Below are 20,642 nucleotides of genomic sequence, written 5' to 3'. Positions count from 1 at the left end.
GGGACAGTTAGGAAGAATGGGAACAGTAAAAAAATCTTGCATTGTTAGGTTCTCAGCTCCTATTGGTAGATCAATTTAAAATACATAAAAGTAGTTTGTTGCAAAGGGATAGATACATTTTCTGTTGCCATAGAAGTGTGTGCAGAGTATCAGCAAGTTTTCAAAACTGGGATTACATAAATTCATAAAGATATATTAGAAGGAATGGATTGGGGTCTACCCTTTAGCAACTGTAGTTTTGTAGATGCTGGAGAAGTAGTAGCTGAATGCAACAGAGAGAGGCCAAGCTTGCAAGCTGGCTCTAAATCTCTACCTGACACTGGAGGCACATAGAAAATTGTGTTAGATAGACTGTTGATCTGCTTCAGTGTTCATTCTTGTGTTCTGAAACATGGTTTGCACTAAATCATGAAGAATAGTTATTCTGCTGACTGCTCATCTGAAAACATGTGTTCTTCCAGTAAGGAAGACTGTCAAGAAAAGAACTGTAGATTAAGAATGGACAGTTCCTTCACTGTGTTGACAGACCCATTGTTTACATTTGGCTCCAGTGAATAAGGTACTTGGACCAATATTAGAGGTGGGATTTCTGCAAAGTAATGCAGGATGATAACCCCTTCGGAGTAGTGGATCAAACTCCTGTCAGCTTTCATAAAATGGAATAATGAAACTGACCCTTAGGTCCCCTGTAGTAATTGGGGACTATAGGACTGGCAGTTCTCCCTGCTGCCTCTGTTTTGGTCTTTTACTTTGTGTGAAATAAAGAGCTCGAAGAAGCAGATACATTCCATTTCTGGAGAGGAAGAACCTATCAGGCCCTCATCTCTTCTTTAGAGGGCTTTTGAAATGCTTGAACAATCTTGCTTTTTTCTTAATACTAAAGGCATGTCCAAATTCATCCTGTAGAACCCAGATAGAAGCATGGTTCAGGTGTGTATTTAACTGCTATTTTTATGCAGGTTTTGTAGGTGATGACTGTTAGAGTGGCACTGTGTACTGTTTACTGATCTGTGGTTACAAGTTGTCCACCTACTAAGCTGGGCTATACTTCAGTGAAGGTCTGTGATTTATGGGTTTAATCAAAAGGACTAGAAAGTGAGGATTTTTCTTCAAAGCTTAGATTCAGTAGAACCTGTGGCCAGTGGTGAAACAGTACAGTATCTCTAGTTGTTACTGTTCTTCATAAGTCTCAGAGGGTCAGATAAACCCAGAAGAAAAAACAGTCGTTTCTGAGGAAATCCCTCCTAGATGGGCCATTTGCATGACCACGTCGTCAAGACTCAAGACATATGTCATTGGGGTACTGCAGGATAAGTGACTACACAAATCCACTTCCCTTCAGGGAAAAACATGCAATGATGGAAGAGAATTTGTAATCAATGCTAGCCCGTTCAGCAACACTAGTGCCTTGTGGCTTTTCAGGTGTCATCATTGACAGTGCTTGAACTTTGTGGGAATCCTTTATCTTCATAAAGAAAGTGCTGCAGGGATACTGGCTGCATGAAATACTTCACGCTTGGCACCATTTAGGTACAGGATGGGCAATATATAGCTGGTCTTTTTTTACTGCTTGAAATCTTCAGTGTTTTATAGGGCTGAATCATTAAAAGACATTTGGATCCTCAGGAGCTGTTATACTCTTCAAATGCTTTATGATTTTCAGAAATTCCAAGAAATGGAGTAGAATAGAATAGTTCAGTTGGAAGGGACCTACAAAGATCATCTAATATAACTGCCTGACAGCTTCAGGGCTAACCAAAAGTTAAAGATTGTTATTGAAGGTGTTATCTTAATGCTTCTTGAACACTGACATCCATGGGGCATCAACAACTCGCTAAGAAGCCTGTTCCAGTATTTGACCACCTTTATGGTAAAGAATTTTTTCCTAATATCCAGTCTGAACCTCCCCTGGCTCAGCTTTGTGTCATTCTTGCATGCCTTATTATTGGTTGCCAAGGAGAAGAGACTGGCACTTCCCTCTCTACTTCCCCAGCTCAGGCAGTTGTAGAGAGCAACAGGGTCACCTCTTAGCCTCCTTTAATCCAAACTAGACAACTCAAGTGCCCTCAGCTTCTCCTCATAGGACATGCTTTCCAATCCTTTTACCTGCTTTGTTAACCTCTTCTGGACGCTTTCAAGTATCTTAATATCCTTTTTGTATTGTGGAGCTCAGAACTGCATGAAATATTCTAGGTGAGGATGCACCAGCATTAAATAAAGCAGACGCCTGTTGTAGATTGGCTGGCTATGTTATGTTAAAGGCACCAAAATATATTTTGCCCTCTTGGCTGCCGGGGCACACTGCTGACTTGTGTTGAACCTCCTGTTGATTAGCACCCCCAGATCCCTTCTTGTCTCAAGCAATAGTCTTCAGCCCTTTACCTGGAGAATGCTGCTATATGCTTCTTTCTGTAAGAAAGGGTATGCTGATCATTCAGCCTGAAATTTTCTCCTTTTCAGTTTCATGTGTGGTGTTTTTCTTCTGTGCTGTCTACATCCTTCCTAAACTGATACCTGTATTACTGCTATCCTCTTTTTTAATCTTCATTTTTCCTCAGTCATGTTTAACTGACTTTTTTATTTTTATTTTTTAAGGTTCTCATCAGGGACAGTGTAAGACAGATCTATCCCATTTTGTCCAGTAATTTCTGCCCCTCTTTAGCAAAGCAAATGAAATTCCACTCCATTGCCTCATCTCATACTTCCCAGGCTGCTTGTTCTATGCTACTCTAAAATTGCTCAATTTTCCTTTTGCTGGGTTTTCAGATAATTGCAGTGAGGCTGTCCCTTTAAATTACAGCTCTTCTGTCCCCTGTTTCAGCCAAATTACTGAGCCATTTCTTCTCTATATTGCCTGAGACAATTTTTTTCTCCTTAGCCACGCTTCAGTGTCCCCCTGAAGTGTCTTCAGTGCTCTGCACAAAGAGCACATAAAGAAAAAAAACATACTGTTCTTTGCATGTAACCTTCACACTACCATGCTGTTTCTTTTGTGGGCTGAGAATTGGGCAGATGAGGCCAGAAACACCTTCCTTAGCAAAATTATTGTATTGGATTGATTTAATGTAGTCCTGGGTTAGGCTCTGTGCTGTTCCCAAACTGTGACAGTGGCCTTGATGTCAGTTTCTTATTAGTGGTGTGGTTGTTTTTTTTCTTTCTTTTATTTTTTTTCTTAGATAATAAATTTGGACTTGTGTTCTTTTCTTGGCAGTAATGCAGACTCCCTGTTCGACCTTAAAAATCACAGTGTTTGCTTCCTCACCTGCAACACGTTTGTGGGAATAGTACTGTCCAACTTCTGTAGTGTGGTGCAGCAAAATCTTTACAGGGACAATTGTCTGCATCTGAAATGTAGTTACTTTTAGCGTAAAAGTGTGTCAGCAGTGCAGATTCGTATTCTCACAAATGGTGAAAACTCTCCTGTCACGGCTACTGTCAAAAGCGAAATGTAATTATAAGAGACAGAATTTGGAAACGATGCAAGGGAATTGGAATAGAGACCTTCCAAAGGATGTTGCCAAAGATGCAAACGGTCAGGACTTAATGCAGCCTATACTGTGTGAGAGATTAACATTGATCTGGGAACCCCACTCTCACTGATGCCATGAATGTCTCAGATTTTATGTTCACTGGCAGTGTACAAAACAACTGGGACTGAATGCTATGGAAATATGGTACATATTGGGTCTTTGCTACTCTCCTCACCTATAGCTCTGAAGTAGTAAATGATAGAGTAGGTGTATAAAACTGCCAGGTCTGTATTATTGTGACCTCATTTCTGTTTCCACCTTCTCTCTTTCCTTAACCAGTATTACTGTGTGAAGGCCTATGCTTTGATACTGAAACACTTCAAGCAACCTCCGAACATTTCAAGGGAGTAGTGAGTGTCTATTAGAGATGGTGGAAACTACAGAGAATCTTCATGGATTCTAATGCTGGCATCAATGCAAGAAGAGTGTTCGGAATGGGTTGGCTCTGGATGATCTGCTTCTTTCATCTAGTCACCTCTCTAGAAGGTAAGAGTAGATTTTATGAAATGCAAGAACTTAACAGGTTTTTCTCCAGAGGAAAAAAAAAGTGTGTTCTCCAGAATGCTTATCACAGTAAAGATAAGCATTAAGCAAATACCTTTGTGTTTTTTGATGGTTTCACTATCTCCTGAGATATAAAAGATACTAATATTGTTTCTAGTGTAACAGGCAACAACACCTCATATGAAGATCTAGTCCCATTAATGGATACTTCTGTCTGTTTCAGTAGTAACACTCTCAAATACTAAACTTCGTGCCCCATGAATAAGCTTGTTGTTTATGCTTTGCATGTATTTGATTCCTGTGTTAATGTTCTTGCACCATGTTTGTTTTGAGAAAGTCTCTAAAGGTTTATGCTGACTTACAAGGCAGCATCCAGTGGGCTACAGGAATTTTTGCCTCCACAATCTGAACAACATGTCCCATGTAATAGACGTGGAGAGAATACTTTGCATTAATGAGAAGAGTCAGTTTGGATTGAGCCAGCAGAGGAGGAGGGAAGGAGAGAGACCAGGGATGAGATGATAAAGACAGGAAGGTGAGAAGAAAGGCCAAGAAAAGAGGATAAGGAAGAACAGATGATAGGAGGGAGGATAATAAGAACAGGAGATGAGATGGCAGCTATGAGAGTGATTTAGAGGAGGGCAGAGGTATTGTAAACCATCCTCCTGTTTGTTCAAAGAAATATCCTTGCAGCTACACTTGTTCACTGAACTGCACTGCATTGTACTGAATGTTCATCTCGCATACATGAAAGCCTCTGAAAAAGGAGAGAAGAGAGAAGGGGAATCAAAGGGAGACAGGGCAGGAAAGACCTGGAGGGAGGGGAACAAAACTGTGGGAGATATAAGAAAAAGCGAGCGGAGAATGGAAAGAAAAAAAAATAAATGATTTTTCTATTTAATAGTGAAGAAGAAAGCATTCCTTCACTTAATAGGAGGGGAGAAGAGCAGAGTGGAATTGAGTGGGGGAAGTTCAGAGGGAAAATAATTTATATAACATTATACACTAATACCTAAGTCTCTGAAACTGTTCATTAATGATATTTAAATTAAGTACTTTAAGAGTTGTTATTCCCTTGTGTAACTGAGATAGAGAAGGCGGGGAAAATGTCCTTCTTCCCCAAATACGAAGTAATTCAGTGACACCTGTAGGAACATTTTCTGAATTCAGTGATCTCTCCTGAAAGTTTCTAGTCATGAAAGAATTTAGAAAATGCTGTTTGATACAACCTCACAGATCACATGATTTAAATGTCTTTATCAGAATAAGACAGTAAAATTCTGCCTATGGAGAAGTACAGCTGCCCAGGAGCTGAAATGCAACTCAGTTCAGTCAGGGGAGACAGGACCTTGTGTTGTGACAGTATTATTTAGAACTAGGATTGCTCCCCAAAGCTAATTAGTATCACAGATGTAAGTATTTTTGTTTTGGTCAAAAGACAAAGAATTATTATACATTAGGGGAAGGACAGTTAAGTGATGATTGACATGTAAAAAGTTTTGCTACAGTTATCCATAAGAAAGGAAAAAGAGCCATGGCCATTTTGTTAACTCATGATTATATATAGTAGAAACCTGAAACTTCAGATTAGAGGTTTAAATTGAGAAAGCCCCTTTGGTCTTTAAGAAACCTTACCAAAAAAAAAAGAAAAGTTTTAAATCATAACTAAAATATGTCTCAACACTAGCAGAAGATGATTGACTGAGTAGGTAAAATCAATGAAGATAATTTTTCTTCAAGTTTTTATCAGGCATTCTTGTTTCAAACTAAATGTTGTTTGAAATTTTCTATCAGTGGAAAAACAATATTGTTAAAACCTTGATATAAATGGTTAAGAAATAAAAGGAGAAGCTGGAGAGCGGAATAGAAAAATAGCCAAATTATTCACACCATCTTTCTATACATTCTAAAGAGAGCGAATACTTTTTAGGCAGAATGCTTTTCAAGTATAATGAAGGCAGTACCCTTTTGCAAGACCTAATGGAACTTTAAGACTCCTCAGAAAAAGTTCTTACATGCAATTTAAAATGATTTTGTTCTTGTTAGTGGTGGTTTTTTTGTGCATAAAAAGGAATTATCAGGCTGAATTCATTTGATACAGTTGCGGAATTAAGCATGTCTGTCCAAATTTTTCCAGACATGATTTTTAGAGTAGAGAGCAATCTGCATGGGAAGCATAAGGCAAAACCATTTTGGAAACAGAAGGCATTTGTAAACTTCTTATTTCAACTTTATAAAAGGAAACAAGATTGCACAATGGTTCTCATTAAGATTGTGTTTCCCGGTGTTTGTGGCACTTCAAGGGTTTTTGAGGTTTTAATTTGGGGAGCATTATTTTTTAGCTACACACTGGGTGATAAAATGATTTTTTTCCTTGTTTTTGAAAAATCCTTAACTAAAAATGCACAGAAATTATATTTCTGTCAGTAGCTATGTATGTACGTTGTTATTGTTTACAGTTTGTCATGTAAGATTTTTGGCAAGTTAACTTTATTAATCATAAAAGGTAGGGTAGCTTAGAATTTCAGAATGCCTGATGGGCTACAGTCAAAATATAGGACAGCAAGTCAAAACTTTCTAATTAAATAGCTCTTACTAAGACAGAGTTAAATTTTCTGTGGAATGTTACTTTTGTTTCAACAGAGTTAGAAATGATTACAGCTATAAATGCAAGTGTAACTCATTTTGCAGAACTCATTAAATATCTGCAAAATGAATGATATGTTCTGCATATGAATGACTATGTTTGTTTTACAGCAAATGGTCAAGCCTGTGGAATGGCTGGACAGTCTTTCTAAATGTCTTCTGGAAGCTCAAGATAGAGAGAGGTTAATTGTGCTGCTTTGGTAACAACTTTTCACATTAGTGTACCTCCTTAGCAAAAGGGAATATGGTCACAAAAAGTTGTGAGGTCAGGTATTCTTATTTAATTTTTCCCCTACCTTTTCTGTTAACTGGTTGACATCTTGGTTTATTGAAAATAGCTTAGATTGCTCAAAGTGGCTTGACATGAAGTGAAGGAAAACTTTTTTTTTTTCCTCAAAGGTAATCTTTGGAGTAAAAAATGCTTGGCAGAGATAGGATCAACCTCACTAAACTGAGAAAAGATATTTTCTGAAAAAGGATGGCTGACCTCAAAAAGAAGGCTTTAAACTAGATATGACATGGGAGGGAGAGAGTAACCAGCAGCCCTGTGAGGCGGTGAACAAAGGGCATGCAGTGGTATGACAGGGAGGGAATCACAAAATCAACAAAATGGGTCTTAATGTGGGATCACCTCCAGCACTTGCTTGTAGGCAAGGAAGTTCCTATAGGGAACATTCTGCAGAAATCCCTCAGACCCTTTTTAAGAATGCAACACACTGGGGTGCCTCTCTTACGTGCCTGTGTACCAAGGCATACAGTATGTAGAATAAATTACGATTTACAGATGTGTGCACAGTTGCAGGGCTATGACCTTATTGGAATCGGAGTAGTGGTGGATGGCTCCCATGACTGGAGTGCTGCAGTTTCAAATTAGTGATAAGTAATGGCAGTACTGCAAATCTGAAAGTCTTGAGCTGAGCTTCAGACTTTTAGAACAACCTATCAGAAGATTTCTAAAGTTAGTAGACACAAGCTCATACTTGCCTTCTCATTTAGATTCATGCTTCCAAAGCCTTCTTTTATGTTTGATGACCAGATCCTTGCTTTGTACATAAAGGTGTATTGAGTTTATGTGGCAAGGTTTTGGTAGCAGGGGGCTGCAGGGGTGGACTCTGTGAGAAGAGGCCAGAAGCTGCCCCATGTTAGATAAGGCAGCACCGAACAGTTCTTTAAGAACTGCTCCATTACGGGTCCATACCATGGGGTCCATCTGTTGGGAGCAAACTGCTCCAACATGGGTCCCACACAGGCGGCAGCTCCCCCCAGACCCCTTGCTCCTGCGTGGGCTCCTCTCCATGGGCTGCTCCTGCGGGGGCTCTCCATGGTCCGCAGCCTTCTCCAGGCCACATCCACCTGCTCCACCGGGGGCTCCTCCACGGGCTGCAGCATGGAGATCTGCTCCATGTGGGACCCATGGGCTGCAGGGGGACAGTCAGCTCCACCAGGGGCCTGTTCACAGGCCACAGGGGAACTTCAGCTGCAGCACCTGGAGCACCTCCTGCCCTCCTTCTGCACTGACCTTGGCGTCTGCAGGACTGTTTCTCACTCCTTACTCTCCCAGCTGCTGTTCCCCAGCAGTTTTTTTCCCTTTCTTAAATCTGCTCTCATAGAGGCACAGACATCACTTACTGGCTTAGTGCTGGCCAGCAGCAGGTTTCTTTGGAGCCAGATGAAACTGGCCGTTACCTAGCATGGGGCAGCTTCTGGATTCTTCTCACAGAGGCCACTCCTGCAGCCCCCCGCTACCAAAACCTTGCCTCACAAACCCAACACAGATCAGTTTGGGAAGAACGGCATCTTGTGGGAGGGACCCCATGCTGGAGCAGGGGAAGAGAGTGACTGTGAAGGACCGGCAGTTATGAAGTGTCATAGACTGACCACAGTTCTGTTCCCCTTCGCCACTTGTGGGGTGGAGATAGAAGAGGGTGGGTGGGGGGAGGGTGTTTTTAGTTTGTTTTTAGTTTCTCACTGCTCTAGCCTGTTAGTAATAGTTAATAAATTATATTAATCTCCCTGTGCTGAGTCTGTTTTGGCCGTGACGATAATCGTTGAGTGATCTCCCTGTCCTTATCTCAACCCTTGAGCCCCTTCCATCGTATTTTTTCCCCCTTTCCCTTTGAGGAGGGGAAGTGAGAGAGCACTTGTAGTGGAGCTCAGCTTCCGAGCTGAGTAAAACCACCACACTCTTTAAGGATATTCTTTGAAGAGTCCAGTTGGATAATACCCTGGAGAGAAGAGGGCCCAAGAAATCTGGGTAATATTTAAGGATCACCTCCTCCAAGCTCAAGGGTACTCCTTCCCAATGAATAGGAAGTCAGGCAAAAAAGCCTGCATGGATGAACAAGCTCTTGGAGAAACTGTAACACAAGTAGAAAGCCTATAGAGGATGGAAGAAAGGTGGACTGGAAGGAATACAGAGACATTGTCCAAGGGATGAAGTTAAAAAAGCTAAAGCACAAATGGAATTGAATCTGGTCAGAGACACCAAAGACAACATGAAAAGCTTCTGTAAGTACATTGGTGACAACATGAAGACTAGGAAATATGTGGGTCCATTGCTGAATGAGATGGGGGACCTGGTAACACAGGACGAGGAAAAAGCTGATGTACTGAATGCATTCTTTGACTCAGTCTTTACCAGCAAGACCAGCCTTCAGGATTCCCAGAGAGCCTGGGGAAAGGCTGGAGCAAGGAAGATATACCCTTGCAGTAGGAGAATCAGATCAGGGAGTACTTAGGCAAACTGGACTTTCAGAAGTATATTGGCTCTGATGGGATGCACCTATGAGTGCTGAGGGATGTAGCAGATGTCATTGCAAGGCCACTGTCAGTAATCTTTGATCAATCATGGTAACTGGGAGAAGTGCTCAAAGACTGGAAGAAAGCAAATATCACTCCTGTGTTCAAGAAGGGCAAGAAGGAGGACCTAGAGAACTTCAGGTTGGCCAGCCTCACTTTGATCCTGAGGAAGGCGATGGAGCTGCTAATTCTGGAAGCCATTTCCAGGCTCATGAAGGAGAAGAAAATCATCTGGAGTAGTCAGCATGGCTTCAGCAAGAGGAAGTCATGGATGACCAACAAGTTTCTGCACTGAGAAGACTGGCCTGGTGGATGAGGGGAGAGTCATGGTTGTTATCTTCCTGGACTGTCTCCTATATGATCTTCATAGACAAGCTGTGAGTGTATGAGCTCTATGGGCAGACAGGTAGATTGAAAACTGGCTTAACAGCTAGCTGTTCCCAGAGCATGGTGATCAGTAGTGCATAGTCTAGTTGGAGGCCATCAACTAGCAGTGTACCCTAGGGGTCCCTGTTGAGTCTGGTTTTGTTTAACATCTTCATTAACAATCTGGGTGATGGGGCAGAGTGTACTCTCAGCAACTTTACAGGTGATACAAAACTTAGAGGAGTGACTGATACACCAGAGGGTTTTGCTGCCATCCAGAGGGACCTGGACAATCTGGAGAAATGGGCTGACAGGAAGCTCATATAGTTCAAGAAGGGGAAGTCCTGCACCTGGAGGAACAGCCCCAGGCACCAGTACCTGCTGGGCACTGACCACCTGGAAAGCAGCTTTGCAGAAAATGCACTGGGGTTCTTGGTGGTCACCTAGTTGAACATGAGCCAGCAATGTGCCCTTGCTTCTATGAATGGGCTTCATTAGGCAAAGTATCGCCAACATGTCCCTGGAGATGATCCTTCCCCTGTAATCACTACTGGTTAGTCCCCACCTGAAGTAGTGTGTCCAGTTCTGGGCTCTCCAGTATAAGAGTGATGTGGCTTTACAGGAGAGTCCAACAAACAGCCATGAACGTGATTAAGGGACTGGATCATCACTCATAGGAGGTAAGGCTGAAAGAGTTGCAAGTTTTTAGCCTAGAGAAGAGATGACTCAGGAGGATCTTATGAATGTATTTGAGTACCTGAAGGGAAGGTACAAGGAGGACAAGATTTTTTCAGTGTTGCCCAGTGATGAGACAGGAGGCAGTGAGAACAAACTGAAACACAGGAGATTCTGTCTGAACATCAGAAAACACCTCTTTACTCTGCAGATGACTGGACAAAATAACATGTTGCCTAGAAAGGTTCTGGAGTCCCCCTCCTTAGAAATATTTAAAGGTTGCCTGGACATAGTCCTGTGCAACCTGTTCTAGGTGTTCCTGCTTGAGCAGGGGGTTGGGCCAGATGACTCCTAGATGACCTAAACCATTCTGTCATTCTGTGGAATACCACTGACTTTTGTTTTTATTATATAAAAAGGAATATTGTAATGGATTTTAGTTTACTTCATGGAGAAAAAAAAAAAGTAAGATTACCTTTTTACTTCCATTGTTTGTGATTTGCATGAGTTATTAAAATCCTAGCAAATATTTTTCTGTTTTGAAGACATAACAGACATATTTTTCTGTTATGAAGACATAACCAGGTGGATAGATGATGGAAAAGCAGTGGACATGGTCTGTCTTGATTTCAGTAAAGCATTTAACACCATCTCCCACAGCATCCTCGCAGCTAAACTGAGGAATGGTGGTCTGGATGATCGGGTAGTGAGGTGGACTGTGAACTGGCTGAAGGAAAGAAGCCAGAAGGTTGTGGTCAATGGGATAGAGTCAGTCTGGAGTCCTGTATCTAGTGGAGTCCCTTGAGGGTCAGTACTGGGACGAATATTGTTCAATATATTCCCTCATCCAAGTCATTGATGAATAGAGTGCACTGTCAGCAAATTTGCTGATGACACTAAACTGGGAGGAGTGGCTGACATGCCAGAAGACTGTGCTGCCATCCAGTGGGACCTCAACAGGTTGGAGAATTGAGCGGGGAGAAGTTTAATTAAATATAAAAAGGACAAGTATAGAGTCCTGCATCTGGGCGAGAACAACTCCACCCACCAGTATAAGTTGGGGACTGCCCTGCTGGAGAGCAGTGAAGGGGAGAAGGACCTGGGGGTCCTGGTGGACAGCGGAATGACGATGAGCCAGCACTGTGCCCCTGTGACCAAGAAGGTCAATGGCATCCTGGGATGTATTAGAAAGGGTGTGGTTAGTAGGTTGAGAGAGGTTCTCCTCCCCCTCTACTCTGCTCTGGTAAGACCACATCTGGAATATTGTGTCCAGTTCTGGGTCCCTCAGTTCAAGAAGGACAGGGAACTGCTTGAGAGAGTCCAGCGCAGAGCCACGAGGATGATTAACGGAGTGGAGCATCTCCCTTACGAGGAAAGGCTGAGGGAGCTGGGTCTCTTTAGCTTGGAGAAGAGGAGACTGAGGGGTGACCTTATTAATGTTTATAAATATATAAAGGATGAGTGTCAGGAGGAAGGAACCAGGCTCTTCTTGGTGACATCTAATGATAGGAAAAGGGGCAGTGGGTGCAAGCTGGAACATAGGAGGTTCCACTTAAATATGAGAAGAAACTTTTTCATGGTGAGGGTGACAGAACACTGGAACAGGCTGCCCAGGGGGGTTGTGGAGTCTCCTTTTCTGGAGACATTCAAAACCCGCCGGGACACATTCCTGTGTGACGTGATCTAGGTGGTCCTGCTCCGGCAGGGGGATTGGACTAGATGATCTTTTAAGGTCCCTTTCAATCCCTAACATTCTGTGATTCTGTGGTGTTCTTTGCAGTTCTTTCATGACACTTCTCTACATGCTATATTTTTTGCCACATGCCCAGAGCAGAGGAATCTCGTCTTGTAAACAACAGAAGATGGATGGGACTGGGTTGGATGTACAGCTGGTTTGGAAGAGGAGGAGTTTTGAGGTTATCCCAGTGGTCAGTCTCAGCAGTTCCACTTTATTTTTCTTCCATAATAGTTTACTCACTAGTTTTTGAGCTAGCACATCCTCACTCCCACATATGGTGTATACTATAGCCTTATGCTGAAGCTGTTCACAAGCTTCTGGCTAGTTCTTTCTGCTTGGAGGCCTGTAGGACTGTAGAAGCTATTCATGCTGCAGCTAACACTTTATATTTAAAGCTAATTAAAGCTTCAGGGAAAAGGAACAGCATTCTTATAATATACAGTATCTGGGACTTTCAGTGTATGCTTTAGTAAAACCACAGAAGACCCAAGCTGACTTGTTAATATTTCTGAAACAAACAAACAAACAAAGAAGCACAAAAACATAAATAAGCTTTGAACATCATATTGTACTGTTATCAAAAGTAGCTAGTTTGATGGCAGTGGAATTAGGCAGTTCGGTAAGTTCTAGACTCAACAGTTGGTTAATTGCAGAACGAAGATCTTAAGCTGTGGAGGAACACATATTATACTGTATTACTAGGAAAGTTGCAGTTACTAATTTAATTTGATTGCATATGCAAAGCTGAAACTAAGCATTCAATGCCTCTTTTTTTCCTTTGTTTCCGGTTTTCTACATTTCCTGACATCAACAGAGGATTTAAAAAAAATAGAATAAAATACAACACTCAAATCATGGAAGTTCCCCAAAAGCTTTAATGAAAGACTGAGAAAATGAAAGAGAAAAATAAAGCTTAAATGCTGTGGTACCTTACAAATAGCTGTGTAGTTCCCAGCCTGAACTATCTGGCTGTCACTTATGTCTTTCATGGATGTTACATAACTCCTGACTGAGGTGTGAGAACTCCTCAATGCTGATGACAGCTTCGATACATTGATAGACAGCATTTTGCTCTCACATAGCAAGTGGTCAAAAATTATTTTACTGCATGGAACTCACTAGATATATATTCCATTGACTCCACATGACTTTTTTTATTAATTACATGTGAGTACAGGTGTGATAGTGGAATATTCATTACCAGAATGACTTCACAGTATAGATTTATCTTAAGAAAAAAAAAAATCAAACTCATTTGTCTCATACAGGTTGGTTTTGTATATATTCTGTAATATAAGGAGGCATATTTTATAACTAGCTTATTTTGTCATGTTAAGTCATAGCTGAACTGTAAAGAAGACTTTTTGTTATAAAAATAATAGCAAACTTTTTATTCAGTGGTTATGACAAAGTGGGAAATTTACTTGGAGGGTGGGGCCCCCAGCACAAGAATCATAGAATCGTAGAAGCACTAAGGTTGGAAAAGACCTCCAAGATCATCTGGTCCAACCATACCTCTACCACCAATGTCACCCACTAAACCATGTCCCTAAGCACCACATCCAACTTTTCCTTAAACACCCCCAGGGATGGTGACTTCACCACCTCCCTGGGCAACTTGTTCCAATGCTTGACTACTCTTTCAGAGAAGAATTTCTCCTAATTTCCAATCTGAACCACCCCTGGCACAACTACAGGCCATTCCCTCTAGTCCTATCGCTAGTTATCTGTGAGAAGAGGCCAATCCTCAGCTCCCCAACACTTCCTTTGAGGTAGTTGTAGAGAGCAATAAGGTCACCACCGAGCCTCCTCTTCTCCACACTAAACAACCCCAGTTCCCTCAGCCACTCCTCATAGTTCTTGTGTTCCAGGCCCTTTTCCAGCTTCATAGCCCTTCTCTTGACACGCTGTATGGCCTCGATGTCTTTCTTGTAGTGAGGGGCCCAAAACTGAAGACAGTACTCGAAGTGCGGCCTCACCAGAGCATAGTACAGGGAAACGATCACCTCCCTAATCCTGCTGGCTACGCTATTCCAATAGAAGCCAGGATGCTGTTGGCCTTCTTGGCCACCTGGGCACACTGTCAGCTCATGTTCAGGTGAGCATCAACTAGCACTCCCAGATCCTTTTCCTCTGCACAGCTTTCAAGCCACTCTGCACCAAGCCTGTAGCTTTGCATGGGGTTGTTGTGGCCAAAGTGCAGGACCTGGCACTTAGCCATGTTGAACCTCATCCCACTGGCCTCTGCCCATGGTTCTAACCCGTCCAGGTCCCTCTGCAGGGCCTTCCTATCCTCCAGCAAATCAATACTTCCCCCCAGCTTGGTGTTGTCTGCAAACTTATGGAGGGTGTACTCAATTCCCTCATCCAAATTATCAATGAAGATATCAAAGAGGACGGGCCCCAACACCGTCCCCTGGGGAACACCACTGGTGACCGGTCTTTCTATTTCTGGCAATCCGCCTGGGATATTTTGCACTGCTTTTGAAGCTGGGAACTGCAGCTGCTCCTCAGGAAAGCCTAAGAAATATAAGATCTCATGTAGGAATATAGGAAACATAAGTTCTGGGCCATGCTGAAACCTGAAGCCTGATTAACCATGATCACTTGATCATGTTTACCTTAGGATGGGTTTACTCTGTCCTTTCTGATGATTTCTCCCCTTTCAAAGGAGGGCTGTTCCACTGTCTAAGTGGAGTACTTGGAGTACACATAACCCAGCAACTGGGACTGTTCTGTGGCAAATCTGCACTGGTCAAGGGCACTCATCCTACCAGACTTTCAAAGTACAGTGGTGGACTTTTATCTGAGAGCAAAGACTGCAGCTCTGTCTGGGGCATCTGCACGATCTACCCCAGCAGTGGCCAATGCCTTCACCCAGACAGAGCTGCTGAAGCGAGAGGCTGCTGTGCTCAGACTGCAGGAATTGCTTAGACCTTTCTCCTGGGGCAGGGACAGGGAGCAGACCTGCACGCAAAAGGTGTGCCCAGGTGGAGGACCTCCTGCAGTAGGTGGCTGAACTGCAGGAGGCAGTGAGAAGGCTGCATAACATTAGGAAGGCTGAGATGGAGTTAAATTGAACACAGTCTACAGTGGACCCACAGCTCATGGCCAAAGAGCCAAAAACTCCCCAACCGGCACACACTGAAGGGAGTAGGGCCAATAACACAGAAAAATTGAAGCTTGCAATAGCAAGGACCAGCAGGAGGGAGAGAATTCCCCTGAAGCAAGGTGTGCCGTTGCAGAACCACTTCACCAGTCTGCAGACTCGTGAGGAAAGACCTGTCACATCAGGAGAAATGCCGGAGCTGACTAAGCCAGCCCAATCTGCTCCCCGAATAACAACCAATGCAACTAAGAAAAGACAAAGGGTGATAGCAGGAGGTCACTCTCTTCTGAGAGGTACAGAGGCACCTATTTGCCAACCTGATGCACTCTCTGGAGAGGTATGTTGCTTCACAGGCTTTTAACAGGAATGTCACTGAGAAACTACCAAACCTCATACAGCCCCCTGATACAGCTGTTGTTGTTTCACATGGGCACCAGTGATAACAACCAGAAGTCTGAGAAGTATCAGGAGGGATAACAGAGCACTGGTGGCAGCAGTAAAGGGCTCGGGAGCACAGGTATTTTTTCATCAGTCCTCCTGGTCAAAAGAAGGGGATTTGAGAGGGCCAGTCAAATCTGGCGAATCAAAAAACAGTTACAGGGCTGCTGGTACCACAGCCAGGGGTTCATCTACTCAGACCATTGGACTCACTTTGAGAAACCTCGTCTACTGGGGGCTGATGGGGTCCATCTGTCACAGGAGGGGAAAAGATCTTCAGTCACAGGCTTGCCAAGCTGGTGAAGAGGGCTTTAAACTAAAATTGCTAGAGGAGGGGAACCTCAATCCATCCAACTCCTACCAGTTTGATGCTACTGCCAGCAGTAGATGCCCAGAGCCTAGAGAAGGATCACAAATCAGCAGGAGAGCACCCGAAGAGCAGCATGAAGGAATTCCAGCCACCCCAACCAGTAAGTCAGCTTCATCAGGGGCCCAACTCAAATGCCTCTATGCAAAGGCACGTAACACAGGGAATAAATGAGGAGTTAGAGATGTGCACATGCCTGCAAGACTATGATCTTATTGGTATCACAGAGACATGGTGGGATGGCTCCAATGACTGGAGTGTTGGAATGGAAGGATACAGGTTCTTCAGGAAGGACAGGCAGGGGAGATGAGGAGGGGGTGTCACCCTCTATGTCAGTGAGCAGCTGGAGTGCATGGAGCTGCACCTAAGGATGGATGAGAAGGTGAACAAGAGCTTATGGGTCAGGATTAAAGGGAGGACAGGGACAGGTGATATTTTGATGGGGGTCTCTAACAAGTCACTCAACCAGGATGACCAACCAGATGAGCCCCTCTATAGACAGATAGGAGCAGCCTCACATTCACAAGCCGTGGTCCTCATGGAATCACAGAATCACAGAATCGTCTAGGTTGGAAGAGACCTCCAAGATCATCTAGTCCAACCTCTGCCCTAACACTAACAAGTCCTCCACTAAACCATATCACTAAGGGCTACATCTAAACGTCTTTTAAAGACCTCCAGGGATGGCGACTCAACCACCTCCCTGGGCAGCCCATTCCAATGCCTAACAACCCTTTCGGTAAAGAAGTTCTTCCTAATATCCAGCCTAAACCTCCCCTGGCGCAACTTTAGCCCATTCCCCCTCGTCCTGTCACCAGGCACATGGGAGAATAGACCAACCCCCCACCTCTCTACAGCCTCCTTTAAGGTACCTATAGAGAGCGATGAGGTCTCCCCTGAGCCTCCTCTTCTCCAGGCTAAACAACCCCAGCTCCCTCAGCCGCTCCTCGTAAGACTTGTTCTCCAGACCCCTCACCAGCTTCGTTGCCCTTCTCTGGACTCTCTCAAGCACCTCCATGTCCTTCTTGTAGCGAGGGGCCCAAAACTGAACACAGTACTCGAGGTGCGGCCTCACCAGAGCCGAGTACAGGGGGACAATCACCTCCTTAGACCTGCTGGCCACACTGCAGGAAGACTTCAGCAACCATGATATTTGTTGGAGGGACAACAAAGCAGGGCATAAGCAATCCAGGACATTCCTGGAATATGTTAATGATAACTTCCTTCTCCAAGTGATAAAGGAGCCAAGGAAGAGAGGTGCTATTCTGGACCTCATTCTCACCAACAAGGAGGGGCTTGTGGGGAATGTGAAGTTCAAGGCAGCCTTGGCTGCAGTGACCACGAAGTGGTGGACTTCAAGATCCTTAGGGCAGCAAGGAGGGTGCCCAGCAAGCTCACTGAACTGGACTTCAGGAGAGCATACTTTGTCTTCTTCAGGGATCTGTGTGGTAGAATAGGACCTGATGAATGCATCCAAGGGTCTTGAGGGAGCTGGTGGATGAAGTTGCTAAGCCACTATCCATCATATTTGAGAAGTCATGGCAGCTTGGTAAAGTTCCTACCAACTGGAAAAGGGGAAACATAACTCCAATTTTTTAAAAGGGAAAAAAATGAAAAGCTGGGGAACTACAGGCCAGCCAGTCTCACCTCTGTGCCTGGCAAGATCATGGAGCAGATCTGCTGGGAAATTTTGCCAAGGCATATGGAAAACAAAGAGGTGACTGGTGACAGCCACCATAACTTCACTAAGGGAAAATTGTGCCTGACAGTTTGGTGGCCTTCTGCAATGGGGTAGCAGTGTTCATGGATAAGGTAAGAGCAACTGATGTCATCTACCTGGACTTGTGCAAAGCAGTTGACACTGTCCTACACGACATCCTTGTCTCTAAATTGGAGAGACATGGCTTGATGGGTGGACCACTAGGTGGATAAGGAATTTGCTGGAGTTGCAGTCAATGGCTTGATGTCCAGATGGAGACCAGTGACAAGTGGCATTCCTCAGGGGTCAGTATTGGGACTGGCACTATTTAACATCTTTGTTGGTGACATGGACAGTGGGATTGAGTGCACCCTCAGCGAGTTTGCTGGTGACACCAAGCTGTGTGGTGTGGCCAACATACTGGAGGGATGGGATGCCATCCAGAGGGACCCTGACAGGCTTGAGAGGTGAGCCTGTGAGAATCTCATGAAGTTCAGCAAGGCCAAGTGCAGGATCTTGCACCTGAAGAGGGCAATCCCAAGCCTGAATACAGGCTGGGTTTGAGAATAGATTGGGAGCAGCCCTGCAGTGATGGGCTTGGGGGTATTGGTGGATGAAAAACTCAACATGACCTAACAATGTGTGCTTGGAGCCCGGAACGCCAGTCATATTCTGGGCTGCATCAAAAGAAGTGTAGCTAGCAGGTTGAGGAAAGTGATTCTCACCCTCTACTCTGCTCTCATAAGACCTCACCTAGAGTACTGCATTCAGGTCTGGGGCCTCCAGCATAAGAAGGACGTGGACCTGAGCAAGTTCAGAGGAGGGCCACGAGAATGATCAGGAGGCTGGTGTTTCTATCCTATGAAGACAGGCTGAAAGAGTTGGGGTTGTTTGGCCTGGAGAAGAGAAGGCTCCAGGAGACCTTATAACAGCCTTCCAGCACACAAGAAAGATGGGAAAGAAACTTTATCAGGAAGTGTAGTGATAAGACACAGGATAATGGCTTTAAACTGGAAGAGGGTAGATTTAGATTAGATATTTGGAAGAAATTCTTTACTATGAGGGTGGTGAAGCTTGCCCAGGAAAGTTGTGGATGCCCCATCCCTGGAAGTGTTCAAGGCTTTGGGGCTTTGAGCAATCTGATACAGTGGAAGGTGTCCCTGTCCATAGCAGAGGGTTTGGAACTAGACCTGTAAGCTTCCTTCCAACCCAAACCGTTCTATATTTCTATGATTAATGTGGACTGAATCCAAAGAATTACTGATAGGGATAGTGAAGTTGGCTATCTGTAATTTGGAAATAGGAGTCAATAAAAGATGGGACAATCATATCCTTAAATAACCTTTGTAAAGGAATTAATGAATCCTGTGTGTAATTAAGATGGAAGTTGCTGCTGTTTTTATTTTCCAGTGTTTTTTCATCTTTTTTTACACAAAGTAACAACAAAAAAAAGAAGCAAACAAAAAGAGATTGACTTTCCAGAATTTAAGAAAAATAAAAAGTCTACCTGTACAGTGTGTATTAACACATGCTCAGGTTGTGATTCTCCTAATTAAAAAAATGCCTATTCACTTCAGCAAGATTAATTCCAGGATAAGGTGCTACTGAGTATGAGCAAAGGCTTTAATGCCCTGCTTGCCAAAAGCAACTTTTTAGTAAGTTCTGGTCCAGGATGAATTTGATCCCTGGGGTTATTTAAGGAAAGGTTGGACGTGGTGCTTAGGGACATGGTTTAGTGGGTGATAGTGGTGGTAGGGGGAATGGTTGGACAACATGATCTTGGAGGTTTTTTCCAGCCTTAATGATTCTATGAACACATGTAAATTTCTATTTGATTGAGTCTTTTTCTTCTCCTACAACCCCATTAAAAATGTGCACAGAAAAGCACACATGCTTGCATAACAATATCTTCCAGGGTGGTTTCAGACCTGATATACTCTGCTGGAGGATACCATGTGTGTAGCTTGCACTGTCAAAATCTGTTCTGTATTGCTTTGTACCTGAACAAAGAATAGCATCTCCAAGAGCTGTTGAGTCTAGTACCTGTCTCCAGTGGTAGACTGACTTTCAATGGAAATGCAGACCACTTGTGGGAATAAACTAGGCCTGTTAAGTTCTGCATGTACTCTACTCCTGAACAAATACAAGAGACATTGAGTCTTTTAACATTGAGTCATTTAACATTGAGTTTCTGATGAAACTGATACTCGCACACAGGCTTGCAGCTTAATGCCCTGCTCCAGAACAAAGTGAATGCATTACAAGATCAGCTGCGTCATGATCCTAAATTCCCATAAAAATTTGGTTCCAGAGCTGCAAACAAAGGTGTTTTAGCTTTGTGTCCATATTTACATATGCATATAAAATGGGCAAACATGGTCCTGAGGAAAGCCTGGCATACATTTATGTAAGTCTCTGTCCCACCCTTTCCTTTCCAAAAGGAGGGTGCCCTCACCTGTACTGCTCATTATGATAATTGTTTAGTGCTGTGAGTATATTTAAACTTTGCCTGGGAGAGGTTTTGTCTGGCAAGAATATTTCAAAACAACTTACTAATGATGGCATAAGCATGATCATATGCCCTGCGCCTCTGTCTTGGTCTTGCTTAGTTTCCTAGTATAGATGTAGCCTACTGTATTTAATCTCAAAATATGAATGTATATTCTGGGTGTGTGGAAGCCCTCTACAAAAGTTGTTTTTTTGTTTTTGTTTTTTTCAAAGACAATCTTGTGAGGGACAGATAAGATTTTTGCCTGACTCAGAAGAGCACA

General features: G+C 43.5%; 1 protein-coding gene and 1 long non-coding RNA gene across 2 annotated transcripts in view; one reads left to right on the top strand and one right to left on the bottom strand.

Moving 5' to 3' along the window:
- The window catches only part of LOC121078243 (ephrin type-B receptor 5), a 93,424-nt gene that overhangs the window by 11,872 nt on the left and 60,910 nt on the right, over positions 1-20,642 (top strand). The window contains exon 2 of the mRNA XM_040574184.1: positions 3,810-4,016. Within this exon, the coding sequence (XP_040430118.1) occupies positions 3,923-4,016 (94 nt within the window). The 5' untranslated portion in view covers positions 3,810-3,922. The remainder of the gene's footprint in view (positions 1-3,809; positions 4,017-20,642) is intronic.
- LOC121078251 lies at positions 774-20,642 on the bottom strand. Its single transcript, XR_005824512.1, has 3 exons — positions 20,630-20,642; positions 15,033-15,036; positions 774-1,318 (listed from the first exon to the last, which is right to left on the bottom strand). It is a non-coding gene; the product is annotated as an uncharacterized LOC121078251 (long non-coding RNA).

The sequence above is a fragment of the Cygnus olor genome, chromosome 1 (assembly GCF_009769625.2).
Source record: "Cygnus olor isolate bCygOlo1 chromosome 1, bCygOlo1.pri.v2, whole genome shotgun sequence".
In the NCBI taxonomy this organism is placed as follows: Eukaryota; Metazoa; Chordata; class Aves; order Anseriformes; family Anatidae; genus Cygnus; species Cygnus olor.
Note: the sequence above shows the minus strand (reverse complement) of the source record. Positions and strands in the feature narration are given on the sequence as shown.